General features: G+C 49.8%; 1 protein-coding gene across 1 annotated transcript in view; it reads right to left on the minus strand.

The window, feature by feature from the left end:
- CALB2 (calbindin 2) overlaps nt 1-27580 on the minus strand; it is a 122157-nt gene that overhangs the window by 15026 nt on the left and 79551 nt on the right. The window contains exons 2-6 of the mRNA XM_069654696.1: nt 11023-11099; nt 7744-7833; nt 6540-6620; nt 2661-2717; nt 523-600 (exon numbers count right to left, since the gene is read on the minus strand). Of these exons, the coding sequence (XP_069510797.1) occupies nt 523-600; nt 2661-2717; nt 6540-6620; nt 7744-7833; nt 11023-11099 (383 nt within the window). The remainder of the gene's footprint in view (nt 1-522; nt 601-2660; nt 2718-6539; nt 6621-7743; nt 7834-11022; nt 11100-27580) is intronic.

A 27580-nucleotide genomic window follows, 5' to 3' on the forward strand; every position in this document is an offset into this window, starting at 1 on the left:
ACTTCCCCTGAGCACACACATGAAGCGTGGCCGCTATGCTGCCCCTGAGCAAGCATATCAAGCGCAGCATCTATATCTCCCCTGAGCACACACATCAGTCGTGGCATCTACACCTCCCCTGAGCACACACATGAGTCGTGGCATCTACACCTCCCTTGAGCACACACATGAGTTATGGCACCTCTACGTCACCTGAGCACACACATCCTCCATGACATCTATACTTCCCCTGAGCACACACATGAGTTATGGCACCTCTACGTCACCTGAGCACACACATCCTCCATGACATCTATACTTCCCCTGAGCACACACATGAAGCGTGGCCGCTATACTGCCCCTGAGCAAGCATATCAAGCGCAGCACCTACACCTCCCCTGAGCACACACATCAGTCGTGGCATCTACACCTCCCCTGAGCACACACATGAGTTATGGCACCTACACCTCCCCTGAGCACACACATCAGTCGTGGCATCTACACCTCCCCTGAGCACACAGCTCAGGCTTGCCCCATCCTTACTATGGTCTGGGTGTACTCCTGCAGCTTTTTGTCATCATAGGGCCGGTTGGCTTTTCTCAAGAGGTCCGATAGGAAGCCCTGTGAAGAGAGAGAGAGAGAGCTTCACTTCAGAGAAAGCACTGGATCCATTATGGAACGCTGGATGGCGCCATGCTGCCCTGTGGTGTCACTGCCGCATGGCCGCAATGTCTCATGAGCAGTCACCATGTTTATAAGCCGCTCCAGTAACATGGCATATGGCCGCAGGGCAGCAGCACAGCGAGGGCAGCCTTGGCATGGAAAACCAGGCTGCCTGTGCATATTGGAACTCTGCCTAGCGAGTGAAGCATTGGGTTCTCGGGGGGAAGTATCGGAGGCCACTTAGGGCACGAGTCTGGGTGGGGCTGGGCAGATGTATGCGGGTGTTGTTGTGAACACGAACTTGATTGAGGTTGAGAAAAATGTGCCCGGGTAGGTGTTGGACATGATTTTGGGGGAGCCTACTTTGCTGAGGATTGGTGCAATGGGCTGTGTGAGGCGTTGGACATGATTCTGGGGGAGCCTGCTTTGCTGAGGATTGGTGCAATGGGCTGTGCTGAGGATTGGTGCAATGGGCTGTGTGAGGCGTTGGACATGATTCTGGGGGAGCCTGCTTTGCTGAGGATTGGTGCAATGGGCTGTGTGGGGCGTTGGACATGATTTTGGGGGAGCCTGCTTTGCTGAGGATTGGTGCAATGGGCTGTGTGAGGCGTTGGACATGATTCTGGGGGAGCCTGCTTTGCTGAGGATTGGTGCAATGGGCTGTGTGGGGCGTTGGACATGATTTTGGGGGAGCCTGCTTTGCTGAAGATTGGTGCAAGGGGCTGTGTGAGGCGTTGGACATGATTTTGAGGGAGCCTGCTTTGCTGAGGATTGGTGCAATGGGCTGTGTGAGGCGTTGGACATGATTTTGGGGGAGCCTGCTTTGCTGAAGATTGGTGCAAGGGGCTGTGTGAGGCGTTGGACATGATTTTGGGGGAGCCTGGTTTGCTGAAGATTGGTGCAAGGGGCTGTGTGAGGCGTTGGACATGATTTTGGGGGAGCCTGCTTTGCTGAGGATTGAGGCAATGGGCTGTGTGGGGCGTTGGACATGATTTTGAGGGAGCCTGCTTTGCTGAGGATTGGTGCAATGGGCTGTGTGAGGCGTTGGACATGATTTTGTGGGAGCCTGCTTTGCTGAGGATTGGTGCAAGGGGCTGTGTGAGGCGTTGGACATGCTTTTGGGGGAGCCTGCTTTGCTGAGGATTGGTGCAAGGGGCTGTGTGAAGCGTTGGACATGATTTTGGGGGAGCCTGCTTTGCTGAGGATTGGTGCAAGGGCCTGGGTGAGGCTTTGGACATGATTTTGGGGGAGCCTGCTTTGCCGAGGATTGGTGCAAGGGGCTGTGTGAGGCTTTGGACATGATTTTGGGGGAGCCTGCTTTGCTGAGGATTGGTGCAAGGGCCTGGGTGAGGCGTTGGACATGATTTTGGGGGAGCCTGCTTTGCTGAGGATTGGTGCAAGGGGCTGTGTGAAGCGTTGGACATGATTTTGGGGGAGCCTGCTTTGCTGAAGATTGGTGCAAGGGGCTGTGTGAGGCGTTGGACATGATTTTGGGGGAGCCTGCGTTGCTGAGGATTGGTGCAAGGGGCGGTGTGAAGCATTGGACATGATTTTGGGGGAGCCTGCTTTGCTGAAGATTGGTGCAAGGGGCTGTGTGAGGCGTTGGACATGATTTTGGGGGAGCCTGCTTTGCTGAAGATTGGTGCAAGGGGCTGTGTGAGGCGTTGGACATGATTTTGGGGGAGCCTGCTTTGCTGAGGATTGGTGCAAGGGCCTGGGTGAGGCTGGCGATGGACCTGGCTTAGGTCTGCTGCATGCGCCTGAGTGACACGGGGGAAATGCGCTGGGGTGATTCCATGCTAAGGCTGCTGCCAAGGTCTATGTGCCCAGAAGTGAGCGAAGAAATCCAGCCCTCCATAGAAGGGGTGGCTCATCTCCCACCTCCCTCCACTTAGAAGCAGGCCTTGGTATACTCTCTGTAGACTGCATGGGTCATTTGGCTTATCCTTGCCTGGGGCCCACCAGAGGAACCCAAGTCAGACCCCAGATTTCTGCTTCGGCTCAGGCTTGCTTGTTACCTTCAGCTCATTGGCCTCGATGTATCCGCTGCGGTCTGTGTCGTACTTCCGCCAAGCCTGCAATGGTAAGAGTAGCTAGAGTTAGAGATATTCTGATCATCCCTGCAGGCAGGCTGGGGAACAACAGGGGGCAGGAGGGCAAAGAGAATCTCACTCCCAAGAACCACCCCTCCATTGTTGCCTCTGCTGGGTGGATTGCAGCATTGAGACCCGCATTCGCCTGCCATGTTCATGGCCACGTAAAGCTTTGGCTTCTAGAGCAGGGGCCTGCACCCTTTAGCGTTCCAGAGGTTTGGACCCCAGCTATTTGATCACAGTTAATGGCGAGGCATCTTGGGAATCGTAATCCAAAACATCTGGAGAGCCACTGGTCGCAGACTTCTGCTCGAGCGCAATTCCTTCTCTATATTGTTCTAGTGTAGCCTGGCTGGTACAAAAAAAGAGACATGCCACCTGATCCCTACTGTGCATTATGAAACAGGCTAGGAGTAAGGGTGCATTGGCCCGTGGGTAGGATGTTTCAGTACCGTGCCATGGCAAGCTTCAACCTAAACCCGATACATAACCTACGCTCCATTAAGTCGATGAAGATTCCCCCCTCCATGTCTGCATGTTTCTCCAGTTGCCCCGCCTGCTCACTACCAGAGGGGTAGGGTCTAAGGTTCGGCATTGTAACAGAATTTTCTCATGGGTAACCCCAGTTTAATCAGTTGCCCTCTGTGGGTCAAATTAGCTACAGGGCCTGGCTGCCTTCTCAGAGTCTCCAATATCAGTGTGTTCCAGCGCTGAAACCGCGTCATAATGGTGGGGTCAGAATAATTCACTCTTTAATTATGGTTCTGAATGTGTCAAGGCTACATTATTCACACCACTCTACCCTCAACTTTATAAACCGGCCACCCTCCACTCAGCCCAGAGCCATATGCACGGCCTGTCTCACTATCCTGCGGCCCAAGATGGGGTTCCAGCATAGATACTACTAACACGACATTCAATTGTTTAGTAACAAGTGCTGATATTTTTAATTTGTGTAATTTGTGTATTAGTTTCTCGTTTTCCAAATTGTCCCTTGATCCAATGCAAGTAAATTGGCAAATCCAATGCTACATCCAGTTTTGTAATCGTCTGTATGCTTCAGCTGAGCAGATTAACTTTGCCTTCTTTGAAAATGACATCACTTCAGATATAAACTCTGTAGAGGAGACATTTAACCCAGATATGAGCCTTAACCACTGTAGACGTAATACTTCCTCTAAACGTGAGCGTTAAACCTCCACGGAGGTGATCTTTGACCTCGATCGGTTTATGTCTCTGCAGAGGTGAGAGGTATTATTATTAGGCTATTTATTGAGTGCGCACCTCTTTACAATCATAGGGGGAAGAACCTGGTGAAGCAAGAAGAGAAACAAGGGAGCAAGGTACAAGCACCAGGGGGTGGGGAAGGCAGGCAATTTGGCAGCAGGGGATCTAGAAGCAACCAGGGGAGGAAACAGTGGGGAGCAGGTCACCTAGTCTCAGTCTCAGGTATGGTGGGGAGTGGAGGGTGTGTGGACCGAGGTGTTAGGGAGGAGCCATTCCTTGAAAAGGAGGGTCTAGAGTTCCTTCCTGGACTGTGAAGCAAGGGGACATGCATGATGTTGATGGGGAGGAGGTTCCAGAGTCTTGAGGTGTGGCCACAGAAGGCCTGTCTTCTGGTTCTTTCCCTTCTGCATTGGTGGAGTTCAAGTCCGCACATATCCTTACTTCTGGTGGATTGTAGACCTCTGGAGATGTTGTTTTTCTCAGTGAGGTAGTAGAGGGACTTCATAGTGACAGCCTTGTAGATGATGGAGCAGAATTTGAAGATGATACAGGCTTCCACCAGGAGCCAGTGCAGTTTGATGAGGTTCAGGGAGAGGTAGTAACCCAGACCTTTACAGCTTTGCTCTGGACATGACATTTGACCTCAGTAGGGGTGACCTTTTCCCAAACATATGAACTTTGACCCCTAAGAATGTGATAGACCCTTTGACATCTGTGAAGGTGGCAGGCTCTTAGGATATGAGAGTTGGCCTCTGTGAAGGTCAAACTAAATATGAACTTTGGCTTCCATGGAGGTCAATTTTATCTTAAGTGCTTTTATCTTTGTGGAGGTGGTTTCTGCGACAGATATGACCCTTCACCTCATACATGACAGTGCAACATCCTTCTAGAAGGATTACAATTGAAGTTTCATAGTGGGTAACAGGTTTCTGTTCTCTGAGGGCGCAGTCTGAGGATTGGCCTAGTCTAGCAGGTGAATTACTGCGATGTGGGTCACTATTTCTTGGGCCTGGCTCTAAGCTCTGCACTATTGATCCATGTTTGCCTTGAAAGCGTCTCCTCTGTTTAGAATCACTGTCCATTACGCTACATAATAGCCCCAGTATGTTACGAAAGTTGTTTATCTCGGACTCTGTCCAGCATTACTGACCAAGAGACCCTCATGTGCTAGGCCCACACATGACGTGTGTCTGGTGTGGCACCAACCTTGCTGGTCTTTCTAAGGTACGAGCCTGTCACAAACCTTTGTGATTTCTCTGTTAGGCCAGTCTACCTTTCCAAAGTTACCGCTGTTACCAGCTAAACGCCCTACGCTTGACCCTGTTCTTTCGGCGATGGTGCAATTGAATAGTACTCCCGTGGTGGTAAAGCCAGGGTCGTGCCATATTGAACACTGCAGGCGACATGCATATGCTACATAATGCACGTGCAGTTAAGTTTTGCACAGTCGAATTACAATGAAGTCTCCCTGTTTTCCGTTTTTACTGATTTTTACACTTAAATACAGAAGGAAATCACTCTTTTTCATTTCAGTATTTGCAAAAAAAAGGAGAAAGCCGGAAATGCCTGTCTGCTGTTTGGGTCTTTAAGTTGTCAAACATGCATTGCAGGTCAGTGGCTGCACAAAGTAATACAACAGAAAGTCTCAAGAGAAACTGAATTCCTTTTTAAGTTGTTGAAATGGCTGCAGATATGAAGCCCTCGCCTTTCTGTGCAAGAACGCAGCTCTAGGAGCTTCCCATTATGGCCATACAAATGCTAAGGTTTATTTTTATTGTAAATACATGTGAAAAATACTACTAACGACTTAAATATGAATAAATACAGATGGAAATGGTGCAAAATAAATACCATAAGACTGGGAGCTTTGATGACAATGCATGTGCAGTGTGGCCGAGCAATGAGCACCTGGAGACGGCCCCTAGGTGGTAGCGGTGCCAGGTATAAATCAACATAGTATGGCGGGTCAGCAGTGCAAGCACAACACAACTTCCGTGAAGTCAACTGTGCGTTTTGGTTTCAAGCCTAGGGTAAATTATACCACACTCTACTTGATTTGCAAGCCAAATGTTACGCAAGCGCACATAACTATTTCCGCAGCCTTACGCGTTTGCACGTAAATATTAGAGTGTGCCGGCAACATCATTACACTGCAACTCCATTATAAGGAAGTCTTGCGCTGCGCGCAGTGTGTCTGCAGTCTGGTGTATGCGTACTCTGCACTGTGTCTATGCAGTAGCTATGTTGTGAACAGACCATTTGTAATTATAATGTAACTGCAGCAAATCTGCAGTGTAATTGAAGTACAACTCTTGCATAGTCAAGTATTGCGCGGTGTATCAATTGTAATAGGATTAGGTCCGGGTGCAGTCAGCGAGTAGCGGAAAGGTTCCGCTTAGCTCAGATTAGTAGCTAGCATAAGTAGTGTACACTTCATACTCATGGTACTTGCCCTTCGGGGGCTGCACAGCTCTCTTTTGAACAGTGCAAGTACACCATAAACCAGGCAGAACCAGAGTGGTCCAGCTCCCGTGTCTGTGTGTGCATGGAGTGGACAGAACGAGAGTTTTGACTCACCTCCATAAACTCGGCACTCGACCCCGCGTGCTGCCGGAAGCAGAGCAGGAAGTTTTCCTCCGTGGGAAGGATTTGGGCTAGCTGTAGAGAAACAAGACAAGCAGAGCCTACAGTGTAAGTAGCGTGCAAGTGAGAAGCAACTTCATGATGACTGAGCTGATGAATGTTACACAAGGCGGGGCATTTCAATAATCACACATTGTTGCCTAGAGCTTCATGGCAGATTCCTCCCGTTTCAGTGTAATGTAGCATGAGGTCTGGGTGAACACTGTCCTCCCCGCTGCAATGCCTATGGCTTCCAAACCACGTGAGCGAGGGCCAACCTTCCTTTGAGAAGTCCCCGGCCAAAGGTGACCGACCACATGCCTGCAGCTGGGCTGGCTGCTTCTAGCAGGTTCCAGAAAAGCAGCCGATGCGGCGCCACTGAAAGGGACGGGCAGGCAGAGCGGGCGCTGCTCAAACCTGAGAGCATGAAAACAGGAACCCTCACGTTCGCGCATGCGCGAGCGGAAGTTTACACTCATTCTGCTGGAGTGATGGGGTGGCCCACTTAACCGAGCCCCCAGAAGATGGGGACATGGATTTAAAAATTTGAATGTAGGAAAAACACACATTGCAGCCCAAAACTGCACATTGGTGACAATTAAGTGTAAAGTAGGGCAATATAAAGTTAATAAAAGCAAAGCAGGCCTCGAATGTAAGGTCGTATGTTCTTACGAGCTCTGCTGATTCAACCCAAATTCATAGAGTGGGATTTGAGTAAAAGAAGCTGTGAGGGAATCACCTGGACACTATGGTCCCAAAGAATGACGCTGCTTTGCTCTTTAGACACATTACATGTTCCACATAGGTGCCACATGGGTGAAACAGCGAAATATGTCAGTTTTGTAGCTTCTCAATTTGAGCATCCCAGTGTTTTTTTGTAAGTGGAAAATCACTGTAAACTGGATGGTGTGAATAAAACACCCTGTCTAGGTGGGTGGGACATTCCACTTGACCAACAGTAGGTCTGCGCAAAGATCTCCTGCCAGCATTCCCTGGCAGCGCCAACCTCTCTGGCAATGCCCCATTTTCTAGCTAGGCTGCTGTGCCGCTGGGGATGTGAAAGACGGAATGTCTGCACCCCATTGGCTATGCTGCCTGCAGGGGGGTGACTCGAGAAAGTGGCAAGATCCACTCTTACTAGTGTGGGGGTGCCACCCACCTCTGCCATTTCGATTCGCCCGTCTGAGTTCTTGTCGTACTTCTTCATGTACTCCTTCATCTTCTCCCCAAAGTTCACGCTCGCCCCCTCCTGATAAAAAGAAAAAGACAGTTTACATCCTCCAACCCAACTCTCTCTGCCCCCACACACACACCTGCCCACTCCCACCCCATTGCTAATTCTGGAACATCCGTTGATCGTAGTGGGCATGAACTAAAGGGTAGGACGTTCCTCTACTTTTCTGAAAAACCAGCCATCATTGTGGGCAACCACCCCAAGGATTCAAACCCGTGTCCAATGGACAATGGCCTTGTATCATAGCTCACTGATACTGATATTTCATTTTTAGCGTGCTCTTACACGCGTGTTTCAGAGCGGGCTGAGGCAAGGGAGGGGAACAAGGGAGAACAAAAACACACAATCTTACTAGGCCCAGTGACATTGAGAACGCGCAAGTGCAGGGGAGAGGGAAGGGGGAATTGCAGGGGGGAGGGGGGAGGTGGAAAGTGCTGAGCATAGGAATGAAAAACGTCCAAAAATGGCAGTGCAGCCAGCAAGTGGCAAGTGCTAGGTTTAAGGCAGAGACAGGGGGTGTCTGATAAGTGCAGAAAAAGGGTGGGGACTGTAAGGTTACAGATACAGACCCAAGTGCAGGGCTTGCCAGGAGGCAGTGTGGGTGCGTGGCAGGGTGGGCAAGTACATGGGCCTGAAATTAGGGGATAACCAGGTGCACGATGCCGAAGCAGAACAGATCAACAGGGGAGATGAGGAGAGAAGGCAGAAGCAAAGAGGAAGGTCTTAAGGTGCTTCCGTTACCGGAGATGGTTCTCCTCAATTTTCACAGTGGCAGGAAGGTTGTTCCAGAGGGAGGCCCCAGCCGAAGACAGAGATCTACCCCCAGCTCGTTTCTTTGAGAAACGACTGACCCTGAGGGAGTTGGAGGCAGAGGAGCGAAGAGCTTGAGAGGGAAGGTTTTTACAGAGGGAGAGTTGAAGGTATTTTAGACCAAGGCCCCAGAAAGCCTTGCAGACAATGCAAAGGGTCTTGAATGTAATCCTTGCAGCCACTGGGAGCCAGTGAAGAGATTTCAGGGCTGGAGAGATACGATCCCAGGGCTTGAGGCCAAGGACAAGTCTCGCAGTTCTGTTCTGGATGAGTTGCAAAGCACGGAGAGTAGAAGCAGGTAGATATAGAAAGTGGCTGCTGCAGTAATCCAACCTAGAAAGAACCAGGGCTCGAGATACAGTGAGCTTCTGGGGGAAGGAGAGGAAAGGTAGAATACTTCTGAGGAGGAGCAGTTGGAAGTTTGACTTTTTAGAGACATCAGAGAAGTGGGCAGAAAAGGAAAGTGTGGAGTCAAAGATGACCCTGAGGTACTTAGCCTCGCAGGTGGGGGAAGGAGGAGAGTCAAGGGAGAGCGGCCAGAGAGTGATAGGAAAGGAGGGTGAAGGTGTGCCGATGAGGAGGATCTCTGTCTTGCTGGCAACAAGGCAGAGATTGTTGACGGCACACCACTCCTGAATAGCCAACATGAAATCAGAGATGATAGAAGGAGAAGAGGTGGTTGAGGGTAGCCTGAAAATGAGTTGGGTGTCGTCCGCATAGCACTGAAAATTGGAGCAGAGAGAGGCAATGTGATGCGCGAGAGTTGCCAGGTATTGGTTGAAAAGCCAGGGTGAGAGGTTAGACCCCTGGGGATCACTGCAGGTAGAGAGGGAGATAGTGGAAAGAAAGGACCCAAGTTGGACCTCGGAGGGTCGATCAGAGAGGAAAGAAGTCAGCCAGGCCAGAGCCTGATCTGTGATACCCAGGTTGTCATGGAGACGGTTGAGCAGTATGGTATGGTTGACCATGTCAAAGGCAGAAGAGAGATCAAGTAGGATGAGGACAGAAGGGATGTTAGAGTCAAGGTTGGAGATTAGGTCCACTGAGCTATATGGGCAGGGTCTATAGTTTTTCCATCAATGGAAATGCACCGAAATGCAAATCCATCGATGGAAATGCATCGAATGCCAATCCATCAAAATTAATCTTTTACATGTAGAAGTGCATATACATCGAAACCTGTGCATTGAATGTAGAAATGGACAAGTTTTGATGGATATGGACTTTAAAATGTAAAAAATAGCATTTGGATGCATTTTTTTGTAACGTTAAAACGTTACATGGAGCTGTCCAGTGCTGAAATCTTCAAAGGATTTTGGCACTGGCCAGCTTCATGTAACGTTTCATTGTTTTTTATTTTTTCCCCCCAACTCGCAAGACACACCCCTAACCCTAACCCTAAGCCTAAGCCTAATTCTAATTCTTGCCCTACCCCTTACCCTAACCCTACCTTACCCTAACCCTAATTCTAACCCTTGCCCTACCCCTTACCCTAAATCTAACCCTTGCCCTACCCCTTACCCTAATACTAATTTTAAATTTAAAAAATCCATCGAATATCCATTGAATTTTATTCAATGAAAATGCATTTCGATGGAAAGTATTTTCGTTGAATAAAATTAGATGGAAAGGTCTTAGATTAATTTGATTTCCAAAGTCTAGATACCTGGGGGCAGCTATGGTCTCAAGCATGCGTGTCCCTTAAGAGGTGCAAATGTTGGGTGGTTAGAAACGGGAGGTGGGGGGGTGCATAATACTGCATGCGGTCTGAGGGGACGAATGACTGAAAGCAATCACAAGGTGCACTTTCTTTCACTGTGCTTCTTTCAGTTTTGATAGTAGAGTTGTAAAACACAGTGTGGGGGCTTGGAGCGAATGAGAGGTGTGATACCATATAAAATGGCTGCACTGAGGGAGGGAGGGCATTCGGGGGGCTGCAGGGGCTGGGGTGGAGAGGGTGAGGGAGGTGGGGAGGAGGTACCATTACACTGTATTGTTTTGTACACTGACTACTGGCACCATCCATCCAAGCCTCGGCCGAGCTCTGCTACCCGCACGTTACAATGTTTTGACTCTGTCTCTGGCCTCAAAGAAATCCCATCACAGGCAAAGACCCTGTGAAACCAGCCTTACACGTCCGCACAGACCATGAAAAAATCCAACCCACGACTACACAATCAACCCAAGATGACGGAGTAGTGAGGCTTAGCCAAAAATCACTGCTGATGGATACAATCTGTCAGCAAGAGGAAGAAAGAAGGGGCTGGCCTCAAAAGACTGTTCCCCTGATCCAGCAGCCAGCAGGCCCTGTATCTGCATCAACAGTCCACACAGCCACTCTCCTCCAAAGGAGGGGAGGAATGGGGCAAAGGGAGGCAAAGCTGGCATTCTTACCACACCGGCTCCTTTCCGCGCAGCTTCCAGCTCCTGGAAAAAGTTCTCCAGCTCCTTGCCTTCGATGTAGCCATTTCCTGGAACAAAATACCAAAAACACATACACGTCAGCTTATAAAAGTCTGCTGTGTGCAACAAACTAGTAGGGCGTCCTCGTCCTATTTCAGGCACAAGCATTTAACAAGATATGGCTTAGAACTTCAAAGTGTGTATTTGAATTTATAAGATGGAGGCGGCAGCCCCCTCAAAAGTCACCAGTGCCTGAATATTCTGGGGGCGTATTTCTATTTCTAAAGCTATGCACGTCTCTCTGCTGTCCTAGTGTAGACTCGATGCTGGTGGGGAAATTATAAGGGTTAACTGGTGTTTTACAGCGCCAAAGATATTGGCATAGACTTGCAATGTAACAGAAATAGAGGCAGGGGCTAGGCTGCTCAGCATTGGCAATGAACAGAGGTTTCATGGTCCCCACCAGCCTTTTAGGTGGGGCTTCTTTCACTGTGTATACAGACCTCCTAGGGCCAATGAACACTGCTCTGGGCTTCACTATGTAGGCAGGCGTTTCCGCAGGGCAATACTCCACTCTATTGGACTGGCCCGGCCTCACAACCCTGCAGGTCTCCATGGGGTCTTTGGCTTTTGCTGATGCACCCTTAAGGCAGAGGGGGGTGATCGCAGTCTGGCTCCGGAGCGCGTGGTAACAGGGCTGTACCTTTACCCAAGACCTGCTGCACAGCCACAAACCTACTGGATCTTATTGGCGTTGCAAATTAGGCTTTTAATGCAAGCAACCAATCAGAACGGTGTAAGAAAAAGAAAACATGGAGAACGGTGGAGTTGCGTCAAGTGCGTATTTATTATAGTGATTTTTGCTAATAGAGAGTTCTTTTCAATCTTACAGATCTTCTATTAAGCTTCATAGAAGATATGCTGTCCTTTGTTCAATGACATTGAGGGAAAGTCTTTTTTTGAGGGTTAGTTGAAGTTGAAACTTCTATTGGTTTTTCATAGAAGAATGTGGTTTGCCAAATGTCCAATAGGGTAAATTTGTTCAGAAATGAAAGGTTTTTGATCTTTCTATTACTTTGTCATAGAACGTTGATGGGTCCTTAAATCAAATTAAATTTGCAAATAAGTACAAGGTCCTCAAAGTTTGCAAGTCAATGCTTAATATGCAGTCCTCAAATCCTCAATACGTGTTTCCCCGCTGGATTTTAACATTGGTTCTTGAGGAGGAATTACAAAATGTATACTTGAATTAGGTTTTCGAATATATTTTCAACTGTATAGAGTCACCAGTTTTGTCTTCACTGTCCCAACGATATGGGTAGCGTGTGGAGATGTTGCGGTTGTAAACCAGCACGTTCTTGATAGAAATCCTCGTCTTGGTGCAAATGTTTCCTCTGCTCAGCATGATAAACCAATCAGAACAGCACTGAGGCCCCTCTACTGATCAAGCACGCCACCCTGGGGCTTGGAACCAGTCCCCCCACGCCCCCATGATGCACACAGCCTTGGGTCTGTATGCCTTTAATATACTCATGGCAGTGAAGACCCCAGGATGTGTGTGTGCCCACCCTGCCAATGAAGTACCAATCTGGGGTCTTCCCACTTACTCAATCAAACCAAGAGTTCCAGGGTCCAGATTTGACCCCCCCTCCCAAAGAAGCAATAGTCGCAGCATGTGGCAGTGGTCGCCCCGCCAAGGAAGCACACAGCCTTATGGATCATGGTAGATGGCTTTGGACCCCGTCCCCAGGCCTCGCCTGTCCCATGGAGCAGCACACTCTAAGAGGTGAATGCACGTGCTGTTCATTCGCCCCTGGGCTCTATAGAAATATTCACCCAACCAACAGAGACCTTCATAATGGAGTAATGCTCCTTTATAGACAGGGACACCTGTAGCGCCCTCTGCAGAGGCACATGGACACGAAGCCCAAAACACTCTTCCTTCTTTGACAGTCACAACCATAGAAACCTATAGATTATCGCCCTCTAAATACTACTGTCACTCGCATATAACAAGGGCATCTAGGTTGACCTAAAGAGTAGCATTCTCCTATAGATTGAGGTCTGTGATGACTTACTCTATGCACCGGCGTGCCACTCTGTAAACAAGGAGAGTCATAGTAAGCCAGAGTACTCTCCTCGTCACTGGAGCAATGTTCACTCGTCCCTAGAGACTGGTCTTTAGGCCTGGACGCTGATCCTTTGTCTATCAGCGGATTTGCTGCTTGCTCTCCGCAAGGTCCTTCCTCCGCCCGCCTTTCTGGTTCAACGGATGTCGTCTTGCTGTCTGTCCATGGCTAGCCCCACTTCTGCAGGGGTCTCAACATGCTCTATTGCTCCACCTTCCTGGTTCGACTGATGTCTTGCTGTCTGTCCGTGGCTAGCCCTATATCTGCAGGGGTCCCCACATGCTCTACTGCTCTGCCTTCCTGGTTCGACCGATGTCGTCTTGCTGTCTGTCCGTGGCTAGCCCACGCCTGCAAGGGTCTCCACAAGCACTGCTGCTCCGCCTTCCTGGTTCGACCGATGTCGTCTTGCTGTCTGTCTGTGGCTAGCCCATGCCTACAAGGGTCTCCACAAGCTCTGCTGCTCCGCCTTCCTGGCTCGACTGATGTCGTCTTGCTGTTTGTCCGTGGCTAGTCCTACATGCAGGGGTCTCCACATACTTTACTGCTCCACCTTCCTGGTTCGACTGATGACGTCTTGCTGTCTGTCCGTGGCTAACCCTACATCTGCAGGGGTCTCCACATGCTCTACTGCTCCTCCGTCCTGGTTCGACCGATGTTGTCTTGCTTTCTTTCCGTGGCTAGCCCTACGTCTGCGGGGGTCTCCACATGCTCTACTGCTCCTCCTTCCTGGTTCGACCAATGTCTTCTTGCTGTCTGTCCGTGGCTAGCCCTACATCTGCGGGGGTCTCCACATGCTCTACTGCTCCTCCTTCCTGGTTCGACCAATGTCATCTTGCTGTCTGTCCGTGGCTAGCCCCACGTATGCAAGGGTCTCCAGATGCTCTACCGCTCCTCCTTCCTGGCTCGACTGATGTCGTCTTGCTGTCTGTCCTTGTCTAGCCCCACGTCTGCACAGGTCTCCACGTGCTCTACTTCTCCTTTCTGCTTCCTTCCTCCTCTAGCTTCTTCCTCCTTCTATGCTGGGGCGGAATGCTCGCTATTTACTCTCCCCTCTTCCTTAATACTCTTATCCTCCAACCTCTGGTCTCCCCTTCTTCCCACTTGCTTAAAGTTCTCCTGCACCCTCTTCTGCCATCTGCAGTCCTGCTCGATGCTCCACTCCTCCATCTTCTTCTCCTTTAGGCGGTCCGATAGCGCAGTGAGTAGAGCGCTCGCTTTGACATCTGTACAGAGCCTGCTGAAGCAGGTTCGAATCCCAGGAGGGCCAAACTCAGCCTTTCATCCTTCCAAGGTCGATAAATGAGCACCACACACTGTGGTAATAAGCAGCCCTCAGATACCTGAGGGTTCGTAGTGCTATATAAATGCTAAATTATTATTATTATTATTAAACTCTCTCTCTCGCCCATCCCACACCGTCAGCTCTCTGGTCCCAGCCTCCTCGTCCTGTACATTCAGCTCTCGCTTAACCTTCAGCTCCCTCCTCGGCCACTCCTCCTCCTCCTTCAGCTCCCTCCTCCTCCTCCTCCTCCTCCTCCTCGTGCACCTTCAGCTCTCTCTGCACCTTGGTCTTTCCATGCTAGTTCACTGCACGGATCGAAACACCCACACTCTCTAATGCTTTCCCCAGGCTTTAATAGGCCCTGAACCCCTCCTCTGGGGCCGGCTATTCTCTATGACCTGCACACGTGTGTGTCATGATAGCTCTGAGCTTGGGATCGGCTATGAGGTGACTGTTCAGATGAATTCAATGTGTCGCTGACAGTGTGTTTCCGCCCTCAGACCGAGAAGGTCCTCCATCTTGGAATTCCACTCCTGCAGATGTGCGGGTGCCGCGTTCCCATCCGAGTGGCACCGGTAAGCACTCTGGGTTCTGTTTGCAGGATGCAGCACCCCAAGAACAACACTCTGTGGAAATCTCAGTTTGTTCATTCTTACAGATTGCGTTGTTGTGTCCTATTTCTATGGACGTGCATTGTCAGTATGTGTGTCCTTTCTCTCTGTTGATGCCAGGGTGGCGGGGTGACGCCACGGAAAGGGAAGAGGCGGGGTTAATCACAGAGTTCCGATCCCGTCGGAACTCAACATGCGTGTTACCAGTCCTATCCCTCGTGTCTGCTTGCCCATGAGGGGGCTATGTTATTACAACAACAGTCTTCGATGGGTTTTTCACCGAAACTTTTTTTCGAACAAATAATTGACATTTGGGGGGGGGGATAATGAGGAGGACCGCAACCCCCTTGTTAGTTTAACATTATTTCCTACCCCCCTCTTATAAACCCTTACCCACAACTCCATATATTTTTCGATGAGTTTAAAAAAATAAAAATCGGCAAAAAACCTGTCGAAAAAAATACAGTCCATGTAACAACCTTGTAGCACCATGGGCTCTAGCAGTTGCTTGCACCGCATATCATTTAAAGGGCCACGAGCACCTGTTTGCTTATCACTAGACCCCCCTAAGGCATGTTTGCAGGACTAAGCGCAATGGCCGGGGCTTCTCTCACACACGAGAGCCGGCCACTCTTGCCTCTTAGTCACTAACTTCCTACCAAGGGTCCGCGTGCCCACGGGCTGTGGCGCACGCGTTTGCCTGGCATGGCGGCTGATTCAGAGGGCCTGCAGCAATAGTAGAATTCAGGTGGCAGGGCCCTGGTGGTGATGGGGTCGAGGGCACCCGATCCTTCCTGGACCACCCACTCTACACCACATGATGGAGCTGGAGTTGAGGTCTGTAAGCCTGGGTTGCACCCCAGACACAGATTCACACGCACATGCACACGTGTGAAAGCCCCCCACACACACACACACACACCCTCAGTTTGAAACAGGGGACGTTGTCACAGAACACGTAGACCTATCATTGTACCTTCTCCCTAGCTCTTTGATAGTAAGTGCTGTGGTAGTTTATCCCTGGGTACCTAAAGACCCGCCATGCTGCCTCCTTCTTAGAGCTGTGTAAGTATGTGCAATGGCAGGTTAGTTATGGGTACCTGTAGTGCTGTTGTTTTACCTCCTTCCTAGTTTTTTGTCGGTAGGTGAAATTACAGCATAGACCCGGGTACATATAGTCCTCTCAGTATACCTCCCGCACTGCTCTTTGTGAGTAAGGTCAATAGTGCATAGTTCTGGACACCTATAGACCTGGCCTTGTTCCTTGCTCTTTGTTAATGGGTGCAATGATAGCATAGCCCGGGGTACCTATAGCCCTCTCAGTATACCTCCTGCACTGCTCTTTGTGAGTAAGGTCAATAGTGCTATATTTCTGGACACCTATAGACCTGGCCTTGTTCCTAGCTCTTTGTTAATGGGTGCAATGATAGCATAGCCCGGGGTACCTATAGCCCTCTCAGTATACCTCCTGCACTGCTCTTTGTTAGTAAGGTCAATAGTACATAGTTCTGGAGAACTATAGACCTGGCATTGTTCCTCTTCCCTAATGCCCTAGTTTAGCTTTGAGAAGAGAATGGTTCTCTCTGCGTCTTTTCTCTTGTCCGCTGACCTCGGCGGCCCCCGGGTTCAAAGCAGTGAAGGGCATCAGTGCCCACTGAACTGTACACCTCCTGGACTTTCTATGCCCCCCCACTTCAGTTTCTCCCCTTAGACTAAAGTTTCATCGCCAACGATAGTCTATTTTGTGCACAAAAGGGATCATTGTGAGCAGCACCATGGTGAAGGTCAGGTTCCCCGCCGTGGGTAGTCTGGTTACCATTCCGAGTCCTGGACAAAGGGGACCATGCCACCTGAGATGGCGGCTGACAATCAGATGAACTCTGGCCATGCCAGCCTAGAGGGGGCGAAGGGCAGTGGGTGTGGACGAGAGAATGGAAAAATAACTGATATTGGAGGAGCATGTTCGCTAGCATAACGCTGAGACACCCAATACACCACCGTCCCTCACCCCCTCCTCTGCCACCAGGGTTGAACAGCACGGTAAATCCACGAGCCAACGAACCGCTCACCAGTTTCGAGGCTCACTTTCACACTTGTGGGTCATCTTCCAACATTCAGGCGGCATACAATGGGCACAGACTCTTAGGGTGCTCAAAACGGACCTCTGTTTCGCCTCAGAGGGGAAGGCTAAAATCTGAAATGTCAAAAGTGAGACGGTTGCATGTCGCCTGTAGTGAGCGCAGCCTGTAAAATGAGGAGGGTGGCAGGGTGACCAGACATCCAAAATAAAAAACCGGGACGGGTACAAACATAGAAGTAGGACTATAATAAGCCCCCCGCCCAAACCCCCCAAGTAAATAATGAATACTTTCCAATGCCATCACTGTTACTTGATATACACTTTGCTGTTGTGCCTGTAAAATGGAAGCATGAAAAAATAAAGATGCCTTTGCTTTGACACGTCTTGACGTCTGTTTCTCACATGGCCCGAAGAGGTCATGCACAGGGCTGTTACCTGAAAAGTTGGGGGTTCGAATCCCTCGTGCGACGCCAGAGATGTGGTTAAAGCTATTACTAAGTGTGTTTGATTGATAAATGTTCTGCTAAATTGTTTGTAGATTGTAAAGATGAAGTGGTCACCATGAATTTCCCCAAAACCGGGACGTGGTTTTTAAATACAAAAAGCTCTCGGCAGAGGGGGCCGAGGGTCCAATTCCGCGACGTCTGGTCACCCTAGAGGAGGGTGACATTCAGCAGGGCGCCATAAGGTCTGCACCCACGTGTAACCTCCCAACTTCCAGCTCGGTGACAAGGGGGTGTGGCTGACCCCAGGAAGTAGTACTGGGATTCATAGACACTCCAGAACAGGACGTTTGGGACGATCATACACACTCCTTGCACACATGCAAACATGCATACACAATGAGCTGATGTGCACTGCTGGTTTCAGAAAAGCCTTTCCTCAAGTCTCTGCCTAACAAGAAGCAAGTGTGCACATCAGCCCCTTCCCCTCAGATGGGAAAGAACATATGATGTTCGCACACATCCGTGGGCGGGGGTGTGGGGGGATCTGATGGGTCCATTTGATTTAGCTCAATGGCGCTGCGTGCCTGCCAACAGCGTAGCTGCCCGTGCCTTTGATACTGCTGGCACATCGGGCGATGGCCCGATCTTATTAATGGTCAGTCCGCCTTTACATGCTGCCTATGCGAGAGGGAAAGCTGTGCTGGGTGGGGTTTTGGGGCGGCCCGGGAGGCTGGAATGCGGTGTCCATGCACTCTCCATGCACTGTCTGCTCACTCGTGCCACGTTTGACAGCTACACCAGGGAGGCAGCCGAGGCATTGGGGTCACTGCAGGGTTAGCGAGCATGGCAAGTAAGGGGAGAACAGGGATGAGATGTCCCTCTGCGGGCAAGGCTCATGACACCCCCTCTTCTCCCTCCGCCCTGCTCCTTGTGCGGTGTGCAGTGCATCCCCACTGGCACCTCTCAGAGGATTCCCAGTGCTGCGTTCTACCCTTGCTGCTGGAGGGGCAGGGGGTACCTACTGTTACAAAGCCAACCTTTTGCACTGTCCAGGGCGTCAGGCAGGCACATGTTAGGCCCTACTTTGAGAATAGCACACAATATAGTGGTTAAACCAGGTGATCCGCTCAGCCACTGTGGCATGCAGTAGCCACATCTGGCCACCAACTAACCAAAACTAAAAAGGAAAGGAGCACAATTATGTGTTCATAAAGCACTTTTGGCAGAGGGCATTAAAAAAATAATAATCAGGAAATGCCTCCAAAATGTTGCCCATGAAATGCCACAGGGTGTGCATGAAATTGCTTAGCAGCCTGTTCCCCACAATCCGCATGAAATGCCCTGCATCGTCATATGTGCCAATCAGTGTGTCATATTTATTTATTTATTGGTCCTTTATATAGCGCCTATACACTTGACAAGTGTTTCAAAGCGGTCCAACACAGGGAGGCAAACAGAACAAACATCCTTAATAGGCATTGGAACAACCAGAATGGGCAAGAGCTATGTGTTAGGAGGTAGAACATATAACAAAAAGGAAGACAAACTGTAAACAACATAAAACATAATTATTGTTCATGCCTGACAGTCGATTCAATATGCAAGAGCTAGACATAGAGAGATGAGAGAGGAGAGAGGGCTGGGGGAGGGAGGGAGAGGACAAACTAACGAAAAACTAGGCCTTCTGACATTTCAGATAGTGAAGTGCTAAACAATCGATGGGAGAGAGAAAGGGAGGGGTAGGGAGGAGAGGGGAAGAGAGATAGCTAGGAGGCAAGGGTAGTGCAGGATAGGCATGAGTGTAGGATCCAGGGCAAACAGATGCATGGAGGGGTGCAGGATGTTACAACAACCCACATTTGAGAGTCCTGGGCACATAGGTTCATGGAGGGGTGCAGGAAGGGACAACAGCCCACATTTAAGAGTCCAGGGCACACAGATGCATGGAAGGGTGCAGGATGTTACATCAACCCACATTTGAGAGTCCAGGGCACACAGATGCATGGGGGGGCAGGATGTTACAAAACCCACATTTGAGAATCCAGGGAACACATATGCATGGAGGGGTGCAGGATGTTTCAAGAACCCTCATTTGAGAGTCTAGGGCACACAGATGCATGGAGGGGTGCAGGACGTTACAACAACCCAAATGTGAGAGTCAAGGGCACACAGATGCATATTTGCAGAGCAGGTAAACATGCCAGAAGTGAGGTGCTGCTGAGGAAGAGATGAGGGGGCCAGAGAGCCCTCCAAGGCCTGAACAGACACAGACAGGGCCTTAGCTAGTGGGTCTTGGCAGCTGGTGTGGGGGCTCCTCAGGGTCTTGTGGAGCTGCACTCGGGTCTGTCTGGTGTGCTGATGGAGAGATGAAGAAGCAGGTAGGGGGAGGGTGCAGACAGGGCCTTAGCTAGAGGGCCTTGTGTGGTGGGCCAGCCATCTCCTGCTGGCTTGATCTGATTGGGCTACAAGAAGCTATCTGGGCCCAATCAGTGCCCTGTTTTTGGTATTGAGCAGGTACTCAAGTGTCTGCGATCAAGGTGGCCATGATGCAGGGATGTCAGAGAAGTGCCCAACATGAGCGGAATGCACTAAAACACTCCCATAGCCCCACAAGCAGCAGCAGGGGAACACTTCAGGCAATCTTCAGTGCAGGCAAGATCAATTTAGAAATTTAGGATTTTTTTAAAAAAATGCTGAAGCGCATAGCGCACTGCTCTGAAATATCACAAAAAGCTCAACGAGCATGATTTCACTTGGCAGAGGTGGTGTGGGGGCTCCTCAGAATCTCGTGGAGCTGCACTCGGGTCCGTCTGTTGTGCTGAGGGAGAGATGAAGGAGGAGGCAGGGGAAGGGCAAAGACAGGGCCTTAGCTATGGGGCTTTGGCAGGTTGGGCGGCCATCGCCTGCTGTCTTGACCTGATTGGGCTACAAGGATGTAGCTGAGCCCAATCAGAGCCATGTTGTTGGTGTTGAGCAGGCACTTCAGTGTCTGCGATAAAGGCGGCCATGATGGAGGGATGGCAGAGAAGTGCTCAACACGAGTGGAATGTACTAAAATGTCCACAGATTAATGTCCACCAATGCTGCAGTAAACATGCTGAGCGCCACAGACCATTACATACCAATGCCACAGCATATTGTACACCCTAAAATGAATGTGAAAGATGTCTGAGATTTAATTGCAAAATACCTGCACAATAACACAGAGCACATGTCGCCCTAAACTCTCAAGAGCACTTCTACCCCCGAGATTTTTGTAGGAGGTACCTCTGAAATGAATATGTCTACCCGCAGTATCCACCACCTTCCAACCAGCTGAGATGGATTGAACGCCCAGAAGCATCCATGTATGCATGCAGCGCCCTTACAAAACAACACATACAGCACCTATATACACAGTAAAGGGAAAAGAGGGATTCCAATTGGAACGCAGTCACGCCAACTACTAACACCCCGGTAGATGAAGCAGAGCCATGCTGGGCTTCGCACCCCGCAACTTCAGTAGTGTCGCCTACGTTCCCATGGCACGGTGAGTGCGCCTCTGGGGAGAGTTCTACACCCCGGAGCGTGAAGATGCGCTTCCCGTGCTGTGCAGGCCAGAAGCAGAGACTGAGCTTTCCACACTTGGCCTGGGAAGAAAGCGAGAGCTGGGAAAGAGAAGGCCGGCCCACGGACAGAGGCAAAAGAGAGCATAGCCCGCTTCCCAAGCGCCTGCTGTGAGGCCCAGGAAACCCAACACACCGAGATGCCCAGTTGAAGTGAAGGCCACTATACGTTGAGGCTACAGCAACAGTTAAGTTGGCCAAAGGGTTAATATTTGTGCATGCGTTTAGATATTTGGACCCGGATGCAGTCTGCAACTGTACGGCCCTTTACCTGCCAGTTCAGGTGTTTTTCCATCCAAGCGGCCATTTTGTACCCTGTGAGCTCTGCCATTAGGTTTCCCACCACCATGACTTTCAAGGAAGAGATGGAGGATGGCTCTAGATATGAAGAGGTAAATAAAATGAATATATGAGCATTTTGTGTTATGTTCCCTAAAAGACCATATTGATTACTAAACCAAGCTTGAACCGTTGTCACCTGACTGCATTTAGTTGCATTTCTCAGTGCCACTGCTGTGCTGCATATTTGTAATGGGCTCCTGCGGTTTGCCCGTTCGCTCCAGGTGGAGACAGTACCACAGTTACTTAAAATGCCCACGTGCCATAGCCTTCAGGAATACAACGCGCCCCTCTGCGGTGCAGGCCAGCGCCAAACACCTGCTGTCCCTGCTTCACCAAGGGGGCTGCAACAGTGCTATAGACTCATGGGGCTAGAGCAGGAACATTCAAATCGATCGACCGAAGAATGCGGCGGCGGGGGTTTCTTGGCAGGTCCACGTCAAGATGTCCAAGTCCCTGTCAGGCTTCCATTGCTTAATGAAAAGCGGGGCGAGGCCGGTGCAGCGCTTGAGAAACCGTGCATTTGAAGCAGCTCTCGGCCTTTCCGGGATGAGGGCAGCCCAAGTCATCCTGGCAAGTGAAGGCAAAGGAGGGGCTGTTATGGATGCAAGGAAAAGCAGAGTGCCAGTGGCACAGTGGAGCATCGAGCATGTGCAGTCTTGCCAACTTCACCCAGGCGCAGCTATGCCACCGATGGCAACTGAGTTAATCATAGGGGCGGCCTGTGCTGTGCAGTAATTGCCTGCAATCAGAGGGTGGCTCCAGGAGAGCAATTAACACTCGGAGCAGCTGCCTGCTCCGGGGACGGCAGGGGGCTCTTGCCTCCATGTTGGGTCTGTTTTTGACGGAGATGAAGGTCCTTCCTTGGGCAGGACATGCCTAGCACCATGTCCTGCAGTGCAGGTGGTAGCAGGAGAGACCACCGGGCCTTCCTGTGTCCAGGGGACAGTGTCTAGCACTGAGGCCATTTTGGTCTGGGGTTTGATCCTCCCTGCTGCTGTCACATGTCTGTCAACAGAGCAACGCCAGGGATGATGTAGGTTTATCAGGCCCCGCCATGTCGCAGACACCTTGTGCCAACCCCACGCCCATGACGTGAGAGCGGCCCCATACTGCGAGAGGTGCGCCAGGGACTTTGCCATGCAGAGATTGGCTAACGACTTTATAGCAAAACATAAAGGGTGTCTGGTAAGGCCATGATCGTCCAGGCTCACGTGTATATCCAACCTACAAATGGATCAAGACCTGTGTGTAGGGCAGATCAGGCCGTGTGATCTACACCACCACATTACACAAAATAAATGTTCATTATTCATTTACATCACATATTAAAAACATCTAAATTCCTCATTTCATTTGATGCACCTGCTGTATGCAAGTTTAAAATAGACACATCAAGGTCTAAAGGAATACACACACTGTGAAATAGGTGTAGGTGTTGTAGAGAAACTGCATTTCTTCCTCTCACCACAGAAATAACAATGGGGCTCTGCATTAATTGTTGCATGTATGCGCTTTCGATGCACAATTTCACATGCATTCACCTTGTGTTTTTCAGCGTTGCTGTACTGGATTGTTATGTGGGTGATGTTATTTTTCAATGTATGATGTCGCCGTTGCGCGAACAAGAAAAAGTAGGTGTTTTGGTGTGTTAGTTCACATTTGAACATTTCATTTTTGTTGCCTGGTGTCTATTTTGAACTTGCAAACAGCGGTTGCATGAAATCAAATTAGGAACTTACGTGTTTTTAATATGTGATATAAGTGAATAATGAACATTTATTTTGTGTAATGTGGAGGTGTATATCACATGGCCTGATCCGTCCTGCCCACAGGTCTTGATCCATTTTGTAGGTTTGCTAAAGACTTTATAGGACATATTGTGTTACCGCTGTCCGCGTGAGCGTGCGCCCACAATCGGAAGCATTGGTATCCGTGCCTTCAGGACGTTCTCATATTAACCCATAGGAAGGAACGGAGAACCCATAGCTCAAGCCATGCCTTTTCCTAATAATATCACACTGTACTGCAGTGGTGCATGCCGCATGCCTTCTGTACTGAATCCTGCTGGCAAGAGGTGTTAATATTAGACAGTGTAATGGTGCTTAATTTATCAGCCGCAGAAGGATGAAAGGCGAGTCTGTCTTGGCAGGATTCAAGGTGGTGAATGCAGGATGCATGCAGGTGTCTGAGGCAAGCACTTAACTCGCTGAGCTGTTTTACCAACTATCATGGTGTATTCATGGACAATCACCATGTCCCATTAACCAGTCCCAGTAGCCCCTTTCGGAGCTGGCCTTCACCTCTTCTAAAGACATTGCATTGGTCGCTTGCATGATATGTTGGGGACAAATTCTGGAAACAATGATCCAAGACTGAGAATTGTCCTGGCATCCATCTTTAAACAATAACAGACAGTGAGGAGCATCTAACCCATGTCTGGTGAAAACGCCACTCCCCCCAGGGCTGACACACCATTCATCATGGCTGAACCTGCACCAAGGGCCTTCATCCCAAAGATTATCACTGGAGAAAATGAAGGGATGCCACGCGCATCTGAAATCTTGCCTGACACAAGAGCAAACCTGGAGCATCCTGGATTGTCCGAGTGCTCATGTGCAAAAGTGATTCACAAATGGCATCCCAAGATGCTCCAGGCATCTCCTGACTGGGCCCTATTTCAGCCTCTGCGGATTACGCATAAGGGAGCAGGTGCAAAACCGAGTTTCTTCCCGTTATGTCCTGATGTGCTCCATCGCATTGTGTGAGGTGGCCTCAACTAGTGGGAAGAGAAAATGTGAGTCACGCCCCAGTCAAGGACAACACCAACAGCAAGCACAGGCTGGCATCTCCCTTCCTAACTTCATCGTCAATTGCAAACTTTACCCTCGCACTTGTCCAAAACACCCACTCACCTTTTGTGTGAAAAGGACTTTTCAGGGCAACAAATACATTTTTAGAAACCTGCATCCCTTCTGAGTTTGATAATGGATTGCATACAGTCTGTTGATCCTTTCCAGCCCCTGAAGTCCAGGGAGAACACAGAGCAGACATATCTTCAGGCGGCCATTTTGATGCCATCACCACCCATTGTTGTTAGGTTGCGATCAGAATGTCGCCAGTACTGGAACCTCTGCGCCGGGTATTGCTAGTGTTTAAGGGGTGCTGTGGGGAGGATCCCCTGCTCCAGCTCAACCTTTCCCGAGGAGCGTGACAGTGACTTGCCACACATGTTGACAATTATCAACAAAGCACCTTTAAGAGGCCTTGGTCAGCTCCTGAAGCCAAGGGCAAAAGTGCTAGCGATACCTGTGTAGAGAGCAGCCCCGGGGGAAGAAATGCTGAAATGTGCCAAATGACAGTTTGCAAGCCGCATTCCCAGAGCAGCTTGGTCATGAGCATCAGGACGCGCAAAGAAGAACTCTGTGAATGGGAGCCACTCAGCTGAGTATGTTGCACGCATGCTCAAACAAGATGGGGCCTGGGCATCATACCAGCTCACCTCATGGTGCCATACAGGAAAGGGAAGAGCCTTACAAGCCGGGCGTGCACTGCCTGCCCATTCAAAAGGACCATCCATGTGTGATGACTCTCCCACATACCTGATGGTAACAGGGAGGGTGCGGTCAAGGGGGTGTCCAGGCCCTTATAATAGAGGCCAGGAGTGATCTGCTAGCCTCTGCTCAATAGGCTACAAACATGAAGCCTGTAATAACGCTTACTGGGTCAATGCACCTGCTGCACTTCTCGTTGTACACCCTGCGGGTTCCAGGTGTGAATCCCAGTTAGCCACCTCAACCTGTCACCCATCGGGCGTGGCTAGTATAAGTAGCACCTATTGTTTTGTTATAGAGCTCCAGAACCTCAAGGCCGGGGCAGCCAGAAAGCTAGTCTGTGTTCTACCAAACCATTATAATTGTTCTTTTATAACGTGCTTAGCGCGAGCCTAGTATTCAAACCCATGCTGCTATGCATTGTCTTGCTTCCAAGACAAATGCGTTGCCCCTGAGCTATCCTCCCAATACAATGCAGACGCTAAGGTCTCTCAGGGCTCATTTTATTAGTTGGTTAGATTTGGCTTTATATACAATTAGACCTATTGGATTGTGCAGGTGTACGTTGTTCTGCTATTCCTCTCTGTAAAACTCACACCACTTTGCATTGTGGTACTTGCAGTCCTACATTGACAGAGGGAAAATAAGACTACACTTACATTTCAGGAGTTCAAATGGACTTTAGTTAAGAGCCAGGACTTGCAGAGCATCACCAAGGGCTCTACTGACTTCCTTAAAATATGCAGTGTGAATGATGGAGAGGTGATGTCAGGTGAGACAAGTGTGCAGTAGGTTGTCATTGTTAGGAGGCCTATTGTCATTCAGCATTTCCTCCCCAGCTGTTAGTTGTCATGCAGATCACTGCCATTTACCTAAAGAACCTGGCATTGCTCTGCTGTCACTGCAGGTCCTCTGAAGTCATTTCTCAGGGTGCTGCGCATCCTGTATGCTAATAACCTGGCTTTGCTCTGCTGTCACTGCAGGTCCTCTGACGTCATTTCTCAGGGTGTTGCGCATCCTGTATGCTAATAACCTGGCATTGCTCTGCTGTCACTGCAGGTCCTCTGACGTCATTTCTCAGGGTGCTGCGCATCCTGTATGCTAATAACCTGGCATTGCTCTGCTGTCACTGCAGGTCCTCTGACGTCATTTCTCAGGGTGCTGCGCATCCTGTATGCTAATAACCTGGCATTGCTCTGCTGTCACTGCAGGTCCTCTGACGTCATTTCTCAGGGTGCTGCGCATCCTGTATGCTAATAACCTGGCATTGCTCTGCTGTCACTGCAGGTCCTCTGACGTCATTTCTCAGGGTGCTGTGCATCCTGTATGCTAATAACCTGGCATTGCTCTGCTGTCACTGCAGGTCCTCTGACGTCATTTCTCAGGGTGCTGCGCATCCTGTATGCTAATCTGGCATTGCTCTGCTGTCACTGCAGGTCCACTGACGTCATTTCTCAGGGTGCTGCGCATCCTGTATGCTATAACCTGGCATTGCTCTGCTGTCACTGCAGGTCCTCTGACGTCATTTCTCAGGGTGCTGCGCATCCTGTATGCTAATGATGCCCCACCAATTCCTTTGTAGGACTTGTGGCGCGACCCTGTCCCCATGCTGTCACATGCGCTGCTTTGTTGACACCAGGCAGTGCTCACAGGGCTCCGTTACATTGGGAGGGGGTTCTTCTGCCACTTGACACCAAGATGGCTGTTTCTTTTATTTTTATTAATGTGCATTGGCGAGTACGCTTGCACCAAAAATATCCACAAGCTCTCTATTCTCCCAGCGTATCACACCTGGCAAGCTTTCACACATGCATGGCTCTGGGTACTTCTGACCTGCACCGTTAACACAAAGCAGCACAATCAAAAGAATCTGGCCCAGGCAATAATAAATAATAAATAATTTTGCATTTATATAGCGCTGCGAACCCTCAGGTATCTGAGCGCTGCTTATTATTACCCACAGTGTGTGCTGCTCATTTATCGACCTTGGAAGGATGAAAGGCTGAGTTTGGCCCTGCCTGGATTCGAACCTGCGTCAGCAGGCTCTGCACGGGTGTCGAAGTGCTCTACTCGCTGTGCCACTTGACCAGAGGTGTCGCTAGGGAGGGGCTAGGGGGGTTATCACCCCAGGTCTTTTGGTTGTAGTCCCGAATAGAAGCTCAGGGGCTACAGCCAAATAGCTAGATAGCCCTGCGTTCCGACAGTCTGACATTAGATCTTTTCCAGACCTAGCAACACCCCTGGCCATCACTTACACCTCTCTTCAACCGTTGGTTCAATTTACATATAGACTAGGGAAAGCAGGAATATTTATTGAAGTACCCCAGTCCTCAACATAGGCGTGTCCAGGGAGAGGCATGGGGTGGCACGTGCTACCCTCTGGAATCTGATTGGCCACCCCAGGTGCCACCCCATTATCCTTAACTATGATCATTAAACTTTAAACACAGGAATGTAAGACACTAATGTTATTAGTTAAAGTAGATATGGGTAGTGGAGACAC

This window comes from Ambystoma mexicanum, chromosome 1p, assembly GCF_040938575.1.
Source record: "Ambystoma mexicanum isolate Mex_15411 chromosome 1p, UKY_AmexF1_1, whole genome shotgun sequence".
NCBI classification, from domain to species: domain Eukaryota; kingdom Metazoa; phylum Chordata; class Amphibia; order Caudata; family Ambystomatidae; genus Ambystoma; species Ambystoma mexicanum.